The sequence below is a fragment of the Equus quagga genome, chromosome 11 (genome assembly GCF_021613505.1).
Source record: "Equus quagga isolate Etosha38 chromosome 11, UCLA_HA_Equagga_1.0, whole genome shotgun sequence".
Lineage (NCBI taxonomy): Eukaryota > Metazoa > Chordata > Mammalia > Perissodactyla > Equidae > Equus > Equus quagga.
This window is the reverse complement of record NC_060277.1, coordinates 55,221,737-55,242,312: the sequence shown is the minus strand read 5'-3', so window position 1 is coordinate 55,242,312 and position 20,576 is coordinate 55,221,737. Positions and strand designations below refer to the sequence as shown.

At 38.6% G+C, this 20,576-nt stretch overlaps 1 protein-coding gene across 4 annotated transcripts in view; it reads right to left on the bottom strand.

Moving 5' to 3' along the window:
- The window catches only part of SLC17A5 (solute carrier family 17 member 5), a 69,919-nt gene that overhangs the window by 28,386 nt on the left and 20,957 nt on the right, over positions 1–20,576 (bottom strand). For 3 of the 4 annotated variants that reach the window (XM_046675302.1, XM_046675303.1, XM_046675306.1), the window contains 6 exons: positions 20,177–20,264; positions 18,158–18,244; positions 17,278–17,396; positions 9,088–9,246; positions 5,153–5,285; positions 3,383–3,530 (listed from right to left, as the gene is read on the bottom strand). In XM_046675302.1, coding sequence (XP_046531258.1) covers positions 3,383–3,530; positions 5,153–5,285; positions 9,088–9,246; positions 17,278–17,396; positions 18,158–18,244; positions 20,177–20,264 — 734 coding nt within the window. Of the gene's footprint in view, positions 1–2,822; positions 2,939–3,382; positions 3,531–5,152; positions 5,286–9,087; positions 9,247–17,277; positions 17,397–18,157; positions 18,245–20,176; positions 20,265–20,576 lie in introns of those variants that run through there. The other variant, XM_046675304.1, reaches the window with a different exon arrangement.

Sequence of the window (20,576 nt, the reverse complement as noted above, 5' to 3'; positions counted from 1 at the left end):
CATTGCATCATTATTCACAATAGCCAAGACTTGGAAGCAACCTAGGTGCCCATCAAGGGACGAATGGATAAAGAAGATGTGGTATTCATACACAATGGAATACTACTCAGCCATAATAAATGATTAAATCTGGCCATTTGTGACAACGTGGATGGGCCTTGAGAGTATTATGCTAAGTGAAATAAGTCAGAGGGAGAAAGTCAAATATCATATGATCTCACCCATAAATAGAAGATAAAAACAACAACAAACAAACACATTGATACAAAGATTGGCTTGGTGGTTACCAGAGGGGAAGGGAGGAGGGAGGAGGGCTAAAGGGGTAACTGGGGACATGGGTATGGTGCTGGATAGTAATTAGTCTGTGGGTGGGCCACATGATGTAATCTATGCAGAAATCGAAATATGATGATGTGCAGCAGAAATTTATATAGTGTGATAAACCAATGTTACCTCAATTAAAAAAAACGGGAGGAAGCAATCAAAACAAATAGGTAAATAAACAAATCTTAATGAGTAAAATCTCATTTAGATGTACTATTTCCTTTGTACTCCTAATCTCTGCAAATAGCACATTTTTGACTTCAATCTCAATTTTATTGTTAATATAAACTTACATAGTATTCTGTGGAATTCACTATTATGTGTTACTTTTAATTGCTATTTAAATACATATACATGTGGCTTATATACAAACTCAGCTATTTAACTCATCAATTTCTCTAATTAATAACTGTGGTTATAGAAATGAAGAGATAACTAAACAAGTTTCATATTTCATTTACTAGAAATAGGAAATAATGACATAATAATAAAAGTAATATTCATTTAAAGCTGTCATCTTTACTAATTTTGTAGAGAAAGGCATCACTACAATTCACTTTAGGAAGATTTACATGTCTACACTGATAACTTCATAATTCTATGAGGGACTAAAGAATCACTTTTCAAAATCCCAAAGCTAGGAAAAGTGGAAACGTGTGTGTCTGTGTGTGTGTGTTTGTGTTGCGGGATATTTTTTGAGAATAAAGAGTAGTTTAGTTCAGCTGGGGCAGAGAATACACAGAAGGCAAGGCAGGGGAGGCAGAAATAAAATTATAAAGATAGGTTGGGGCCATAATGTGGAGGATTTCGCAAGTTGGCTAAAAATTATGTATTTACATTTAATAGAGAATACAAAAATTGATTTTATTATACATGAATAGTAAAGAAAGAGCTTTAAAGAAAAGTGTTAATATAATAAGATCAATACTCAAATAGTTTTTAGAAAGAATTTTAACATGGTACTGAATATGAAAATCTATTTTCATTCCTCCATTCATGCACTTGACAGAGCACCGACCATGGCCCAGCACGTGGAGTGAGTGAGACAGACTTGGCCCCTGCACTCTGGGAGCTTACCGTTCCAGAGCTTTTGATTAGATTACCATTTATTTCAGATGGTTTCTTGGTCCGATGCCTAAGTGCTACTGGTTTTCTTTCCTTGGTTCCCCATTGTGAAGGGACATGTAGCACTGAGGCTCCTACTTTTTTGGTATGATCACACAGCCACTTGACAAGTATGGACCGGGTGTGCCTCTCCTTGTGCAGAAGCTGTGATATGGATGTATAAAATGTCTCTGTCTGAGGGAGCTTACATCCAAACTGGGGAGATAGGAAAGGTAAGAGTCACCTTTAGAAATGATTACATATCAAGGTAAGGTAGTTAATATGAATGCATCTAGCATAAAATTATAAATGGAATGCATTGAGAAAAGGAGGAGAAAAAAGCAGGCAGCAATGGTGTGGAAAGGCTTAATGAAGAACTGGGGGAGTTGGCCCAGTGGTGTAGTGGTTAAGTTTGTGTGCTCTGCTTCAGCGGCCCGGGGTTTGTGGGTTTGGATCCCGGGTGTGGACCTACACACCGCTCATCAAGCCATGCTGTGGTGGCATCCCATATACAAAGTAGAGGAAGAATGGCATAGATGTTAGCTCAAGGACCATCTTCCTCAAGCAAAAAGAGGAATATTGGCAACAGATGTTAGCTCAGGGCCAATCTTAAGCTCTGTTAATTAAAAAAACAAACAAACTAGGGTGTGACCTGGGGAGGACTCAGGGATGGAGAGGAAGAGGCACTGCCCAGGGGCCGAGAACGGGCCTCAGCAGACAGCACTGCAGAGTGGCAGACGGGACTCAGCCAGGAGCTGAGCACACTAGGACTTGAATCCCGTAGAACCTTCTTGGACTTCTTACATAAAATGAGAGACTAGCCGAGAATGATTTCAAAGGTCTCCTCGAATTCTGTGACAGTCAGGTTGGAGGAGCTTATCTTGAAGTGCTGACTGAAGGGACGGAAGACTGGGGATTAACAGAAATCAGAAGGATTCTGAGGTCATCTAGGTGTAGGGCAAAGATAGGACACCACCTGTCTTTTCTCCAAAAATACATTCATGTCTACCATTTTTAAAAAATTAAGTGTGCCAAGTCTTCTGGGTTAAACTATTTACACAGTTTCCTCTTCTACCTTGTCAACTGGCACAAAAGAATTCTTAGAAGTATGTGGCCCAAAGAACATTTTCATAGAGCTAGCTGTAGGAGGAATTCTGGGCTTCAAAGAATTTTAGGTTCAAGTTTTGGCTCTGTCATTTATTAGCTGTGTGGTGTAAGGCAAATCACTTAACTTCTCTGAATCTGAGTTTCCTTAGTCATAAAATAGGTCAAGAACACCTTTCTCATAGGAATGCTTTACAGATAAAACATGATTACGTTTGTGAAAGTGATTTGTAAGCTTTCAAGCACTAAACAAATATGTGTGCACATAGGGAAGACAATAATTGCACAAATACCTGGGTCTGGTCTTGGACATTCATCCATCCACTAAATGCCCACTATGTGCCACGAGTCATGGTGAGCCCTGAGGAGGGGAAGACAGTCTCTGCCTTCAGAGTTCCCATTCCAGCTGGGTGGACAGACACAAGTTATAATGTGTTCTAGGTAATGTGTTTATGGAAACACTGTGTACAGAGGTAATGATAGTTAAAAGTTTAATTATAAACAACTTCATGCTTTAATTATCATGTAAACTGAAACCTTGTTTAACAACTTAAAATCATTCCTAGAGCAGTCGAATTCAGAGAGAGAAAGTACAGTGGTGGTTGCCAGAGGCTGTGAGGAGGGATGGGGGCTAGTGTTCAATGGGGATAGAGTTTTCCTTGGGGAAGACGGAACAGTCTGGAGATGGATGGTGGTGATGGATGCAAAACAATGTGAATGTACTTAATGCCACAGAACTGTACACTATTTTAAAATGGTTAAAATGGTAAATTTTATGTTATGTATATTTTACCACAATTAAAAAAGATGAATTTAGTCAGTCACAGCCAATCTCTACATGAGTACTCACGAAGGTGCAATGTCCAGATGGTTGATGCTGAATCCAGAAGAGCAAAAGCCCCCCAGCGCTGTTGATATGGTCAGGAACGCAACAGCCAAAGAATAGTCACAACCAATAAATCCCGCGGCTACCAGGAACACCGCAGGTCCAATCATTCCTGGAGTGAAGAATTATAAATGAAAACGAAGCCCTAGCATTAGCATTTGCTTGCTCTATCTTAACAGAGTATAAATCTGAGATTTATTATTACTGCCACCTACCGTAGAAACATTGTACTGCCTAGAAGACTCTAAATTTAAATTATGTAGTTTCATGAAAAAAAAAACCTGCCAGAAAACATATAGGCATACTGCAATATAAAAGTAAAAGGAAAATTTCATTATGCAATGTTCCTAAATCTACATGTGACTAGAACTCAGCTAAATGTCAGAGAATGAGGAAGACGAGAAAAACATGGCTCTTGAGAGAAGCAACAGTTGATACACAATGTGATTTAAAATCCGTATAGCCAAAGAAGATACACTAAATAATAAACTCTGTTGGATAAAGTTAGAAAAACACTCCATCTAGGATTTGACAATTGACAACAATAAGCATAGTTTATTACAGGCAGTTAGGCATGAAATACAAGTCACAGGAGGGACTGAGCCAGTAGGCTGCCCTTTTTCCCCCGTGTCAACAGCAGTGGGATCCAACAGCTCTCTGTGATGATGGACATAGCACTGCAACTGAAGAACTTAACTTTTAAAAATTTCAATAGCCACATACGCCTAATGGCCAATATACTAAGCAAAGCAGGTCAACAGGAAGCCAAAAAGGAGAAAATTGGATTGAGTCTAAAGGGATTTATTTCAGTTCCAAGTGTGGAAAAATTTCTTTTTTGAAGTGAGCAAGCAATGGAACAGGACGGTACCTTTGAGCAGTTGGTGCTCAGAAGGTGTCTGCAGAATTATCACAAATAGGGTCCTTTCACAATGTAATTACTCAAGTCCAGCCAGTAGCGACTTTCAGGGTCTCTACTCACTCAAGATCTTTCAAAAAACTGAATAGTTGTCCTAGATAGTCTTAACATTTGCCTTTCTGAAAGCAGAGTCTGCAACACATAATTATTTAAGGTTCCTTTGAGTTCTCTGATTTATAGCTCCTCATTTGATATAATGATGTTAGTAAATACTTTTGGATTGAAATTTAATATGTATTCACTTAGAAAAGGGATGGAGAGGGGAAGGGGGGAGGGAGGAGGGCAAAAGGGATGATTAGGCACATGTGTGGTGATGGATTGCAATTAGTCTTTGGGTGGTGAACATGATGTAATCTACACAGAATTCTAAATCTATTACGGTGTACACCTGAACGTTATATAATGTCATAATCCAAGGATACTGCAATAAAAAATAAATTAATTAAAAAAGAAAAGGGATGGATCTTAAATAACACAAATAAAATTAAAATATTTAAATTAAATAATATTTTATTTTCATTGCAAACCTAGAGCTGAAAACAAAATGATTTCTAAACTTTGGGAATGATATTCTACAAAGTAAGCCATTTTTTAATAGTTATGAGACTATGGTGGAGATAACAGGATATTATAAATCTTAATTCTCAGTATGCGTGGCTCAAAAAGAATCTTGTACAGAAATACACTACGTGCATTAAAACATACTGTTTTGATATGTGAACAACATAAATGGCTAATATTACCACTTTTATTTTGCCTTGTACTATAAACATAGTAAACAACTGTAAACCAAACAAAACCCGATTCACCTCATTTACCTATAAGGGTAAAAACTCTTCGAACACACACAGTTGAAACATTCCATTTTGCCCTTAAATTGTCAGCAGCTTGACCAGACAGGATCATACATAACCAACAGCCCAAATAAGGCAGTGCCGATAAAAACCCATTCTGGAAAGAATAAGAAGATACAGGATTAATTATGGTGGGAGGAAGAACCAAAACAACACACACACATCCACTACCACTCGAAAACAAAGGAAACACACAGCAACACACTGCGGACGTCCACACGGTCCAGTCAGCTCGAGGTCATCTGGAACGTTATTCTGGGACTTGGGCTGTGGCCTCAGTGGGAGAAGACAAGCATTTCTATTCGCCTATGGATTCTCCCCAAGGAACAGTTTTTGTCTTCCATTTTTACTTATTTATTTATCCTAAAAATATTTTTTATTATAAAATAAAATATAGATACAGGAAGCCCCACCAGTCAAATGTACAGCTGGATGAATTATCCTAAAGTGAACGCCATGTGGACGAGGCGCCTGGTGATACGTGGGAGCAGAGGATGAAGGCAGCGAGGAGACAGGGCGCTCGATTCTTCCCTCTTCTCTTCCTTCATAAAAGTTACCACCCAAACAAAATGAGACCACCAGAAGATACGGAACAGAATTCATAGTGGAAATGTGTTATTTGCTTTGTAGAAAATGATTTGAAAAGTCAGCTTTTTAGGAAACCACAAATTCTGCAAAACGAAGAACACATACTAGAAAAAAAAGAGACATTTCTTTTTTCTAATTTTTTTTCCCCAGCATAAACCCCAGGTGCCAAGACTAAATGGCCTAATTCTGATAAAAACAAATGTTTTTAAAGTCTAAGAGAGATGGGTACACCTCTTAGCGTTTTTCAAACACACAAAAAATGTAGAAAGATATTTTATCAGTGATATTTAAATCTGGTAATAATTCCATCCGTGTCATTAATGGTAAAGACCAGCAAAATTTGTTAATACTTAATTTAAGTGTGCTTAAGAAAAGATTTAATTTTTTCCATCACAGTTTGCAGTCCTCTAAATTCAGATGTTGTATGCTTCCAGTTGTCTTTCTGTAGCTGAAGATTTTTGTTTCTTTCTGGCATTAAGCTCAGTAATTTCCTCTTTAAATTTTATTCCATTTAGACTTCTGCATAGTGGGATCACATCTATAATTATTTGTGGCAGAATCCTACACATGAATAAACTGCAGCAAAGAGAGAAGTAAATTTTCTGATCTTGGTTTTGTTCCCTAGTGGGATGAGACTCATAATCCCTCAGTGTTAACAAATTTTTCCACTTAAAGTTCCAACGTTAAAAACTTGCTCAACAACCTAAAACTATTGAAATCTTCAACATCTATGCATCCATGGGCATCTTCCACACTTGTTCTGCTTTCTGTTCAAGGATATGATTCCTTGCTTTTAAAAATTATTTAAAAATTGATTACAAAATATTAACATCCAAAATAGGTAACAGATATTTCCCCAACCTTCACTGAGCTGTAAGAAATAGGGACACTGGAATTGGAAAAAACTAGGAGAAGAGAAAAGTGAGGATAACTAATGAAACTAAGCTTATATGAAAACGCAAGCTTATAATGAAGGATCAGAACCTTAAAATTTTAAATTAATGAAATTATAATTTTAAATACAACGCTTCTCAAAGCAAGCTTTATTTTGAACAAAGACCATTACATGAATGTAATATACTGATCTTCAAGAAAAAAAAATCCATTTTAAAAACAGGCTTCCATACAACTAGGGGATTATTTTCAAACTCTATTCACATTTCTCTTAATTTTGATTCAAAAAGAAAATGCCTTTTTTGTATGAAAATAAAAGATTCTAGTTTTATAGTCTCTTATTATAGAACTTAAAAAAACAATGAAAAATACATGAAGGCAATTAACACTAATGACCAGCCAGCTGTTGATATTTCATTCTTTCCATAGTTCTTCGAGGATGGTCTCAAACAGAGACGTCAATGGAATGAGCTTTAAGTGTGCACGCAGTTCACTGCTACATCGTACACTACATCAGGCGTCACTCACAGAGAGCTTGGGGAAAGCAAGGCTGCTCACAACGAAGCCATTGCCAAAGCCCCATTTCAGTGTCACTGCCGTCAGTGCAATTCAAGGCTCTGTTTCAGTATAACTGATCTTGGTGTTCAAAAGTACCCAGATGAGCTCTTCACAGCTTAGCTGCCTGGATGAAGTTTAAGGCTCAGTTCACCTGGCCAATGTGTCTAGCATGCTTTGAAAGGTAGGTGACTGAGACTGACTGGAACGCTGCTGAAAGCTGAGTCCACGAAGCCCACGCAGCTGTGCAGCTATCCTTGCAGTCTTCAGGGGCGCCGCCCAGGCTGCTTCTCCACCTCTGGGCTGTCCATCACTCATGGCTGAGGAACATTCCACCATAGGACAGACCACATTCTGCTTATCCATTCATCAGACTTTTAGGTTGTTCCCACCTTTTGGTTATTACGAGTAACGATGTTGTAAACACTTGTGTACTTGTTTTCATGTGGACATATGTTTTCAATTCTCTTGGGTACAGACCTAGGAATGGAATTGCTGGGTCATATGATAACTTTATGTTGAACTTTTTGAGGAATTGCTAAACCGTTTTCCACAGAAGCTTTACATTCCCACCAGCAACGTATGTTCCATTTCCTCTACATCCTCACCAGCTCTTGGTATTTTCTGGTTTTTTGGATTCTAATAGGTGTCAAGTGGTATCTCATTATGGTTTTGATTTGTATTTCCCTAATGACTAATGATGTTGAGTGTCTTTACATGGGCTTATTGGCCATTTCTATGTCTTCTTTGGAAAAATGTCTATTCAAATCCTTTGCCCATTATAAACTGGGCTGTATTTTTATTATTGAGTTCTATGAATTCGTTATTCTGGATACCAGATCCTTATCAGATACATGATTTGCAAATTTTTTCTCCCATTCACTGGGTCTTTATTCTTGGCCTAATCGTTAAGTTTGAACGCTCCACCTCAGCGGCCTGGGGTTCACGGGTTTGGATCCTGGGTATGGACCTACACACTGCTTGTCAGGCTATGCAAAGGAGGTGTCCCACACAAAAAACAGAAACACTGCCACGGATGTTAGCTCAGGGACAATCTTCCTCAAGAAAAAAGAGGAAGACTGGCAACAGATGTTAGCTCAGGGCCAATCTTCCTCACACACACATAAAAAGTTTTAAATTTTGATGAAGTCCAATTTACCTATTTTTTTTCTTTGGTTACTTGTGCTTTTGGTGTCATACGTAAGAAACTGTTGCCTACTCCACGGTCACAAAGATGTACACTTCCTAAGAGTTTCACTGTTCTAGCTCTTACATTTGGGTCTTTGATCTATCCTTCATTTTGAAGGCAAAAATACCACCAATTTTCCCTACAAACTGTGCCTCTTTCTTTTTAGGCTCTTCCTCAATCACTTTAAAGACAAAATCTGTCAAGGTAGAGATATTAGGAACAGCCTCAATTTGATGAGTTCAGCAGGAACAGGCAGTTTCAGGAAGGCCCTTTTTATCTAGCTTTACAACCATAGCTCTGCCCAGGCCTAACTAGCACCCGCTGCAGAGGAGCTCTGCGCGAGCGCCTGCGCTGCCCACTCCCCACGCCGAGCCCTCTCACATGGGACACTGTACCACTTGAATCTGTCATCTGATATCCGGGCATGTTACGAGGGACTAGTAAGACCATTACGGTTAAAGGGGATACCTGCCAAAAGATACCTTGAATCAAGAGTTAACACACACTGAGAAAAGGAACAACTGTGAGGCCAAAAAGAGAAGTCTCTAGAATTTAGTTTATCAGAATAAAATGGAAGACACAAATAACTGTATTTCATACAGATAAAAACAAATACTGTATGCAGTTTAAAATGTACACTCTCTATAAGAAGCAGATGATTACTTTTTCTTACCTCTTGAATGTTGAACCTTAGGATCTCCTTCATATAAGTAGGCAATAACGTCAACAAAGTATAGAAAGTCCAGTTGTAAGAAAAATGTGCCACTACAATAGCCCAAAGTGGCAGTGATTTTAGCATGGGCACCCATGGCACTGACTTCTGTGAAGAAAGCTGAAAAAACAAGTACAATTAGGATAAGCTACAGCTATGTTTAGATCTATGCCTTTTCAGCTGAACTTCCATCTAGAACATGTAATCAGACTTGATTAGTAAATTCTAGACTTTTAAACCAAGTCTTTCGAAATATTAAATGTCAATAGAGTCCATGATTCAGATTAGAAGAAAAAATAGAGATGCAATCTTAGAGCTATCATGTCAACCCTAACCACTCTTCATGAACATCTGCAGTCACCTGCAGTATTAATTTCTCCATCTAGAAGATAGAGTTTCAGAACCAAATTCAGAGATTAACATAAGTGAAAAGGAAAGAGACTGGAAGTCCTACTAGAATTCATATTTCATTATCCAATCTTTTGAAATTAAAATGATTTATAAGAACTGTGTAACAGCAGGTTTTTATGCAGCCATTTGGAATAATGGTCTTCAAAGTCAGGTATGAACACCCCAGAGGTGTGCAAGATGACCCACTGAGGTGTGGGAAGACAGACTTCTAGCTATACTCACTTTCATTCTAAGAAAAGAAACCAGGCTTCATTAATATTTAATAAATAGGTTGTTCCCTGAGTATGCCAGACAGTCACATACGGTACGACCTCCCCAGTGCAGGGGGGTTAATGGCACCCTCACCTGTTGGTTTGCCTTCAGTGCACTGCAGCCTGTTACAGTTTATACGGACCTTTTCAAGTGGAATAATGGATTTTATTAGCCAGTTTTAATTAAAACAAATTTACAAAATCAACAGTGTCTTCAAAAGATTCTTATAGAGAAAGTCAAAAGAAGAGAATTCTAATAACGTAAGCATTGAGAAGATAGTAGAGCCGACACTTCCTCACATGAGTCCTCTGTAAGCTACCTCATCAAGCGAAACAGTGGCAGGCTCATCAAATACAACATATGAAAACATACTGTTCCCATTAATTAACATCATTATTACTAATTTTTAAGTGATAAAAAGGTTTTCCTATTAAAATTTATGCATACACTGTTTATTTAATCTTATTCACTCTTTAACAGTCTATTTTTACATGTTTTATAATGTATGTAAGCACAGTAGTAGATAACCATGAATAAATACACATATGTTCAGATCGTTACCCCCACCTTTTTATTGGTGCATGATTACGAAGGACACTGGTCTAGGGCATCAGATTATTACACTTCCTAAATCCTAAGGCTCTGCGGTTTCTTTCTCAAACACTGGAGAAAGCGGTTTCTGCCTCCAGGGTTCACTGTTATTTCAAAAAGAGGAAGAACCAGCATCAACCTTCTTGTGGCCTTTTTCCTAGAGACTTTTCAATTGACTTGGTAGATATGCTCGTGTGTTTTCCACTATGTATCAAAGATGTAGGGGACATGGCGGGGAGAGAAGGCGAGGGAACATTCATTCTTTTTTTTTTTAAAGATTGGCACCTGAGCTAACAACTGTTGCCAATCTTATTTTTTTCTCCCCTAATCCCCCCAGTATATAGTTGTATGTTTTAGTTGTGGGTCCTTCTAGCTGTGGCATGTGGGACAGCGCCTCAGTGTGGCCTGATGGGTGGTGCCATGTCCGCGCCCAGGATGGAGCGTGCGAACTCAACCACTTGGCCATGGGGCCGGCCCCGGAACATTCATTCTTATATAGCAGTGGTTCTCAAATCCAGTTATGATTCAGAATCACCTCTGACACTTCAAAATTACAGAAGGCTATGCTCTACCTGATGCTGCTGAATTGAAAACAAAAACAAAACCTCTGAGTGTAGGAGCAAGGCGTCTATTTTAAAAGGCTTCACTGGTGATTCTAGAGAGCAACAGTTCCCAAAGTTTGTTACACATTAGAATCACCTGGGAAGCTTAAAAACCTTGACGCCAAGATCACACTCCAGGCCAATTAAGTTAGGTTAGGGGTGGGTGGGGGGTAGGTGGTAGCAGTTTTTAAAGATCTCCAGGTGATTTCAATGTGTAGCAAAAGTTAGAACCCATTGCCGTAGAAATTAAATAAATCTGCAGCCTCCCCCCTCCCCCCCCTTGCTTGAAAAGCTGAGGGCAAAGTGGAAGGAAAAGAGCAGTCTAGAGATTTAGAGTTTAAAGGAATTTGGCACAGAGCCCTTTTTATGCAGCTTTGAAACCCACAAAGGAGGTGAAGTCACACTTGTACGTTGAGACGTACGGGCTTAAACGGATCTCATCTCTGAAAACTAAATTTACTCTGAATAATGTACCCCTCTCCTGGGACATAAACTTTAACCTGAAATATGTAATAATTTTGAGATTCCTGCTATATGTATTTACACTTATTGACGATGTTTCAGAAGAATGTATGGCTCTGATAATAGCTTTGTAGCTTTTCACCAGCATTTAGGCATAATCTTATTTGTACAAATGAAGCAAATTTAGCTAAACTGGCGTATTTTCACAGCCTATAAATATCAATTGAATTTTTGATAACCTGAGGTTTTTGGAACATCCTCCAAGCAAGAGCAGCTATATGTGGAGTGTGACATCAGCAAGACAGCGGAATAAGGTGTCTCCGGCTTGCGTATCTCCCCACCCCTAACCATTGGGCATCCATCTACAGACAAAAGTTCCGTGGGAGTTGTGGGATCTGGCACCACATGCCAAGGGGCCTTAGAGGAGTCTTGGACCCTGCGCACTGGCAAGAAGACACAGAGACCTCGGTCCCATGGGAACCCGAAGTGGCTGTGAATCAGGTCTAACCCCTCTTGGCCGAGGTCTGGGAGCCCAGAGAACAATGTCTTAGACAATCAGCCACGGAAAAGGAAATATACCATTTTCAACAACACGGATGGACCATGAGGGCATTATGCCAAGTGAAATAAATCACAGAAAGACAAATACTGTATGATGTCATTTACATGTGGAGTAAAAGAAAATGGAACTCAAAGAGACAGAGTAGAAAGGTGGTTGTCAGGGGCTGGGCGGGGGTGTGGGGGAAGTGCAGAGATGTTGGTCAAAGGGTAGAAATTTTAGTTGTAAGATGAATAAGTTCTGGGGATCTAATGTGCAGTACAGTAACTAAGTTGCTAAGAGAGTAGATCTTAAATGTTCTCACCACAAAAAAGCAATAGTAATTATGTGAGGTGATGGAGGTATTAACTAACCCTGCTGTGGTAATCATTTCGTAACATCTAAGAGTATCAAATCATTCCATTATAAACCTAAAACTCACACAGTGCTATATGTCAATTATATCTCAATAAGGCTGCGGGAAAAAGAGGCCAGCTTTATGTCCCACACATAAGCCTGACATGTGGCAGGTTCTCAATCGCTATTTATTGCACGAATACAAGGCCCACAGAGTTGGCGGTCTGGGAAGACGAATAGGATATGTACACGTTATGGCTTAGTGTCATCTGTAACCTGGGTTACAACAGTTTTCTTTTCTCCCAATAAGAATTGTGAGATCAATTTATAGTATTTCCACATTATAAGTTATATTTTGGGGCAAAAAAATCTTCATTTATAAAAACATTCAAGTTAGAGATGAATTTTTAAATGTTACTAAGAGAAACTATCCAAGTATCCAGCAGACATTAAAAAAATCCTTTAAGGTCGTAAGGCAGCACTGTCTAATAGGACTTTCTAAGATGATGGAAATGTTCTATTTTGGCATCGTCTAATATGGTAGCCAGTAGCCACATGTGCCTATTAAGGCCTTGAAACATGGCTAGTGTAACAGGGGAACTGAATTTTTAATTAAATTAAAATTTAATAGCCACATGGGCTAGTGGCTACCACAATGGACAAAAAAGGCTTAAGGTAAGACCTTAATAAAGTACAAACCAACTTTTTTCCTGATATTCTAGATCTAGAAATTATTCTCTTGCTATTGTTTCTAAAACATTACTGTCAGAGATGACTTGCCAATCAAGCAATATCCACGCACTCTCCATGGCTTCATTATACCTGTATGTTGGCAAAAACATTATGAAAGTTCTTATCAGAGCTCTAAATTCTTTGAAAATGCCACGCAATTTTTAAATTGCTCAGATCATTTTCCCAGCCAACATTGTGAAAGCAAATTTTCTTTAGATATTTGAATGATGAGAGAATTTCTGAAGGGACAATCAATGAGGTCTTGAATCTTATATAGAGAATGTATCCTTAAATTTGTAATAATAGCTCAATCAGCTTGTTTTATTACAAGTTGAAACAGAAAAGGAAAAACTACAAAAAATTATTTGTTGTCAAATGTGTGAAATCGTCTAGAATATAGGGAAGGTAAGGTCATTCAACAAATATTTGAGTATCTTCTATGTGCAACTTCACAAAAAATGTTTTCCTGTCAAGTGCAAGTAACAGCAAATTGATTTAGAAAAAGTTGCATGCAATAAGCGTTCTTAATTTATGTCAACTAAATATTCAAACCAAGGCCCCCATTTCCTTCATAATGTTGCAAAATTGTGTACTCTTTCTAAAAGGTATAAAAGAGAAGTAAACAGTTATAACATTTGCTGTGTTCAAGAATTAAGTAAAGAAAAAACCAACACCAGATCTCTGGGAAAGAAAGCTTCAGCGGATGGAGTGGTAGTGTCTTTCAGTTTATCAGAGAGCACCAGCACAGAGTAGCAGCTGACAATCTCAGAGCACTCATGGCTGCAGGCAGCCTGCCCACGAGCTCAGCATGAGCTGGCCCTGTGAACTTACCTGCCGAGTGCCCTGAATATTTTATTTCTCTTTTATAACAATTTCTGAGTCAGAATTGGAACTAGATATGCTGTCACAAATGTAAAATCTACTTATTGTAAGAATGAAATCACATTTCTGCCTCTAAGTATTGACTTTTTCTTAGCTGGATAACCGAGGGAGCATTCTAACTGGAGCCCCTGCTTGTTTGGCTGAGGTTTTCCCTCCACATAGCTGTGGGCACAAGCTTTCTACAATGCAAATCTCATTCTGTCGCCTCAAGCTTACAGCTAATTCATGGTGTCCCAGCGCCTAGAGGATGAAGTGTAAGCTCCTCAGTGGACCTCAAGAGCCCCACGGGCTGACTCGTGCCTACCCCTGCACCTCCTGCGCTGTCTGCCTGTCTTACGTTTAGCTGTTCCTCACTGCTCACTCCCTGGCAGCCTTCACTCTCTCTCCTGTGCCTTTGCTCACCCCATGTCCTTGGCTGAAATGCCTGCACGTCTCTCACTCCCCCAATTTGGCTGGTTCACTCTAATTCCCTTTCAAGACTATTCAGATACAGCTTTTACCATTGAGAAAGAAAAAAGCAGCTGTTGTCACCTGAGCTGGCCTAATTCTAGTAACTGGGCTGCGGTGCTCTCCCTCTGAGCGTGAACAAAGCCACTCTATCAGCTTGAGGATCGGGACAAAAAGTAAGAGCCCTCCATAACCAGGGCCGAGGGCAGACGGAAACAAGAATGCTCTACACCACAATAAGGGGCACACTTCCTCTCGCCGTGGCTTCTTCACCACGAGAGCTCCAGCTCCACCTTCGGGATCAAGAGACTCAATCCTAAATTGCTACTGCTTCTGACAGCACCAATTTCAGAGCAAAACTCTGGTTCTTTAAAGTCTCCTCAGGTCTAAACTCCTCTCAACTCCCTCACTAAGATGCCCAGTGGGTCCTCAGGGCGTGCCTTCTCCCTCACTGCAACACGCCAAGGACCCCGCCTTTGTTCAAGCATGGATGTTCCTCATGGTCTTTGGCCGGAGGGCGTCGACACCAGAGGGCTTTCCTATCTGCTCCCAGGCTGGCTACACACCTTGCCTCCTCTGTTCCAGAGACGCAGCCTGTATTATATTGAAATTCTGTTCATCCATGCCTGTCTCCCTCTGGAGATGATGGGTCCCACAGGAACCAAGTCTTGTTCATTTTCTTTGTCTTATTAATTTTTAAGTCCTCAGTACCTGACAAAGAACCTAGGGCATAGGAAGTTCTCAGAAAGTGTTTACAGAATGAAACACACACATTACATACACTGCACATTACTCGCATCCAGGATTTAAAGGTGGAGCTTCATGTAACGCATCATCATCTTATGACATTTTCAACTACAACCTCATCTGGTTAAAGAATGCAGTCTCGGGTTCTATGAGACCTAGTCCTACTCATCCCCTTGCTTCTGAATATTCCATTTTCTGAAGCATATGGGAAAACAAATTAACCTTAGCTTTGGAGAATGGACAGATTTAGACACATGTCAAGGTAGAAAAAGCTTTTGAAAAAAATCTAAACAAACTAAAAGTTTTCATAAGTCCATAAAAATGATGATAAAAATGCAGTATTGGAAGAAGCAAGCTGTTGACCATCAACACCGAGGAAAAGAGACAAAACATATCAAGTTTTACACGGCAAGACCTGTTCACAATGCATTAAATTCTTTTTCTCTGTTCCTTAGGGGAAAGAAGTGCATGACTCATTTGATTAACATCACAGAGGACACTAAGACCTCAAAGTAACTTTCTATATTGCATGGCTGATTTCTGCTAAGTTTTTGCCAACCTTTGACAAAAACCAAGAGAGGCTGTATTTTTTAGACTTCAGCAGCTTATAGACATTTGTAGCAAAATTTAAAAACTTAAAAAGAAATGTGAATGAGTAACTATTTAATTACTGCCCGGTTATACTATACATAAAAATTAAAGGGGCAGCCCCAGTGGCCTAGTGGTTAAGTGCAGCGTGCTCCGCTTTGGAGGCCCGGGTCTGGTTCCTGAGTGTGGACCTACGTCACTCATCTGTCAGTGGCCATGCTGTGGCGCCGGCTCACATAAAAAAGAGAAAGATTGGCAGCGGGTGTTAGCTCAGGGTGAATCTTCCTTAGCAAAAAACAAACAAACAAAACAAAAAACATTGAAAATATCAATAAAGTAACTTAATGGGCAAAAAGTTTTATGCAAAATATTTTATGTTCTTAAACTAATAAAGTGACTATGAAGCTACTGCCAATGCTAAGAAAAGACTGTATATATTTTAATTTTTCCTACTGTTCTCATCTTCTTTCTTTTATTCCTCCTAAAAGGCAAATATTTTATTTCCATGGCTTGAAAATTTACTATATTAAATATACTAGATTTTTACTTCTGACTTGCTATTGTGCTTAAGTGATACAAATCTAGCTTTAATAACATATGTTTTTTAAAGATCTACTCTAGAGGAGCAAACAGGTATATATCATATACTATTATATATAATAAATGTGCTGTTCTCCTCATTAAATTATTCTCATTTAAAATACAGATAAAAACACACTAGTTAGTTTTTTAACAACTAACATTTACAATGTAACTATAAGATTCCTTTCATAAATAACATGTTTTATTTTCTACTAATTAAGAAGAAAAGACAAACCAGACTTACTTGATAATTACTACTCTACAAGGTTTAAAATGACTTAAAAAAGTAATTTTTCGGGGCTGGCCCTGTGGCCCAGTGGTTAAATTCGCATGCTCTGCTTTGGTGGCCCAGGGTCTTGCTGGTCTGGATCCTGGGTGCAGACATGGCACTGCTCATCAGGCCATGCTGAGGCGGTGTCCCACATAGCACAATCAGAAGGACCCACAACTAGAATATACAACTATGTACTGGGGGGCTTCAGGGAGAAGAAAAAGGAAAAAAAAAGAAGATAGGCAACAGTTGTTAGCTCAGGTGTCAATCTTTAAAAAAAACAAAAAGTAATTTTTCACAGATTTCATCTAGGACAAACAGAAATTTCCTAGACAAAACAAACCAATACTTTGTGCATTTATTTCATTGGCTTGGTCTACTTTGCCTGGAACATGCACAATAGAAATACGTATTAAAAAAATTAGTATCTTAATTCTGAAGAAAAAAAGGTTCTGAAATTATTATCTTTTTTTTTAGAAAGACTGGTCCTGAGCTAACATCTGTGCCCATCTGCCTCTACTTTGTATGTGGGATGCCGCCACAGCATGGCTTGATAAGCGGTACATAGGTCTGCACCTGGGATCTGAACCGGCAAACCCTGGGATGCCAAAGTGGAGCACACGAACTTCACCATTATACCGTTGGGCTGGTCCCCTGAGATTATTTTTAAGATGTGCCAAAGTCCATACCTGATTTCTTAATGATGAAAGAATGTATTCCTTTTCATACTGGGAGATTCTCATGTGAGTTTCTGGTGTATCACTGACTAGTGAGATCCATAAAATAAACCAAATGATTCCAACTATACCTTAAAATAGAAAAATAATAGTTAAAATTAAAATGCAACAACAGCAAGTTTTACATGCCTTGAAAAAATTATGCAACAATACACTCATTGTAAAATTGGTTTCAGCTTAGTTTTCATTTCAAGTTCCTCTCCAAATTCTTTAATAGGATAACTGCTATCTGTATTGTTTCCTATAAATTTTGAAGAGAACAACTTTTAACCACAAGACCCTGTCTATCAGGGTCTACCAGACAAATCTTTAAAAAATTAAACTTCCACAATCTATTATTTCCACAGGGACCTGTTTTTGTTTATTGATTTGTTTTTTGTTTTGATTGCAGATACAGTTCCGGCATGAAATGTCTATGTGGCAATCTAATTTACTAAAAATGTGTACCATCCTGCTAATGAAATTGAGAAACGAAGGCCCTGGGACTAAATACAAAGAAAAAAAGATTAAAACTACCAAGTGAGAGCACCTTACTTTGCTCGAGAAGAAATATTTTCAAAATACACATTTTAATAATATTCAACATAGTAATTTATTCAGTAGCAATTTCTATTGAGAAATATTCCAAAACTAACACCAGGTCTAACTCAGCTAGAGCCTTTCAACCATATCAAATTTAAAAACAAGTTATCAGTAAGTGTTTTAGAGCTTTGTGGTTTAGGAGGTGGTTATTTCAGTGAGTTAAAATATATATTTTTAACCAATTATTAGGCTACTATTACATTTTGGGTTGTTACATTATAATTTAGGTTAAATTTTTGAATAAACTTACCAAAAAGGTAGAAGACATAAGTCCAATTCATATACAAGCAAATTATTCCAGAAAGAGGAAGAGAAACTACTGTTCCAAGCTGTGCTCCTAGAACAACAACAAAGACTTCATAAACTTTGGAGAGAGAGGAACAAAGAAGGGGCAGGTCTCCTGCTAAAAGAAGAAGCTAACAGATAATGGAGAAAAGAAAGAATGAATCAGATCCCACAGGAGGTGAATTAGTCACATGTAAACATAAACAATCCATTCTCTTAAAGGATTATTAAAAAACTCACAATACATAAAACATATACATTAATAAGTAGTTACCTCAGTTACAACTATGTAGCTATTGATGAATTAAAAGGCATCAATCAGTATAAGACCTCCTACATAATATGAGCTAGTAAAGCACAGTAGTCGTAAATGTGTTAGAAATCAGGTGTTTGGGGAAAGGTTCAAAGATGGTCTCTAAAGCTGATAAACATAACCTGCAGCATACTTGATGAAATAAGAATGAAGCTTCCAGTAATCTGATTTGCCCCAAATATATTACAAACAATTATTTCAGATAAACGAATAATAAAATTCATTTTAACCACCAAACACAAGACATCTTAGTAGGTACAGTGGGAGCTAAAATAATCAGACATTGTTTCTAGTCACAAGTTTTAGTCTTACATAGGAAATAAATATAAACAAATAATTATTATGTGTTAAGCGTCACTGAGCAATACGGAAGTTCAAACACGGGACAGATTTCCTCTGACTTCCAAAGGTCAGGGAAGGATCTCAGAGGTGGCAGCAGACTTTGAAAAGATGAGTAAGATTTGGTCTCATAGAAATAAGGTAAGAAAGAAGACTCAGAGGCAGATGTAACAGGATGAGCACAGGAAAGGAAGTAGGAAAGAGGGTGGGTTTGGGAATGTCACTTGGGCGCAGGAAAGGAATAGAAGGTAAAGGCTGGAAACATAGGTTGGATAGTTACTGAATATCTACTCCACGTCAGCCACTGTGTGCCGGGACCAGACTAGCTGAAACCAAGCAGTGAAGACTATAAAGAATCCTGGCCCCTGATTCATGCTTCGACTTTATTCAATATGTAAAGGGGGACCACAGATGGTACCTGTTCTTGGACTTATCATCACTTTCTCATGTCAATCTCTACATAGCTGCAAGAAGCACCTTTTTAAAATGTAAACTGGATCACGTCTCTCTCTTGATTGAAACCTCTGAAACTCCCCCATTGTATTTTGGAAACAAAACACAACTACATTCCTTCCTGTGGCCTGAAAGGCCTGATATAATCTGGCTCTTGTCTGTCTCTCTAACCTCATCTTCTGCCATTATCCTCTTGATCCGTGATGTTCTAGCCACCCACAGTGGTTTTCACTTCTCTGAGACCTGTGTTATCTCCTGCCTGGGCCCTTGTACATGCTGTTCTGGTTGGCTGGAATGCTCTTCTCTCTGCGTAACTGGCTCCTCCTTATCCTTCAGATTTCAGTTTAGAGTCACCACAGAGAGTCACTGTATCTAAAAGTAGTCAGGTCAAAATATTTTCATTCAGTCTGTGATCTGGGAAAATTATAAATTCACATATAAAGCTCATGCTATCTCACCCATAGATCAAAATGATGGCAAATAAATGCACAGGAAAAAGACGTATGAAGAGAGAGGCTGTGAGCCATGATATGCTCACTAAACAATCAAATTTAATCACAATTTAAGGAAAAAAGTGTTCAATTTTCCAGCTGTTGGACCAAAAAAAACAGCATCCTCTATACCAATATACGAAAATGCAACATGTTTTGAAACAAATGATGATGGACGGAGGAAATGAAATTAGTCAATTAAGCCACATTGCTCTATGTCACTGAGCCAAAGAGAAAAATTAATAATAAAGTTATGCCCCCAAAACCTTATTTTCCCCCAGAGGAGGCATCTGCCATTGCATGATCTGGTGTGCAGACACTTCTTCCCCGAGGCTGATATATACATAACAAGTTGTAGCAAACACTCTTACAAGAACAGTTATCTCACCTGCATATGAAATGCTAAGAAGCTTGCTTCTCTCAAGCGGGGGAGCCCAAGAAGACCACATGGCATGCATGGCTGGAAAAGTGACACCCTGAGGAGGGAAAAAGATATTTTTGATGAAATACAAGGTAGTTTTGTTAACGTTTTAAGTTCAGTTGAGTATTTTCTTGCAAGAGACATTTCTGGATAAAAATCAAACTAGAATCAGGTTCCATGAAGTGAGATGTCTTCACACTGCTGAGTGAAAATGCCGCATACCGAAGTACTTTCCAAGTACCATAATGAAGCACTTTGAAAATCTGAACAAAGATCTGTGGATTCTCTCAACTGGTTTGAAGACTGCAAGGTAAGGGTTATAGTAAATCTAAAAGAACGTTACTCATTCACTTTATTAACGGCCTGA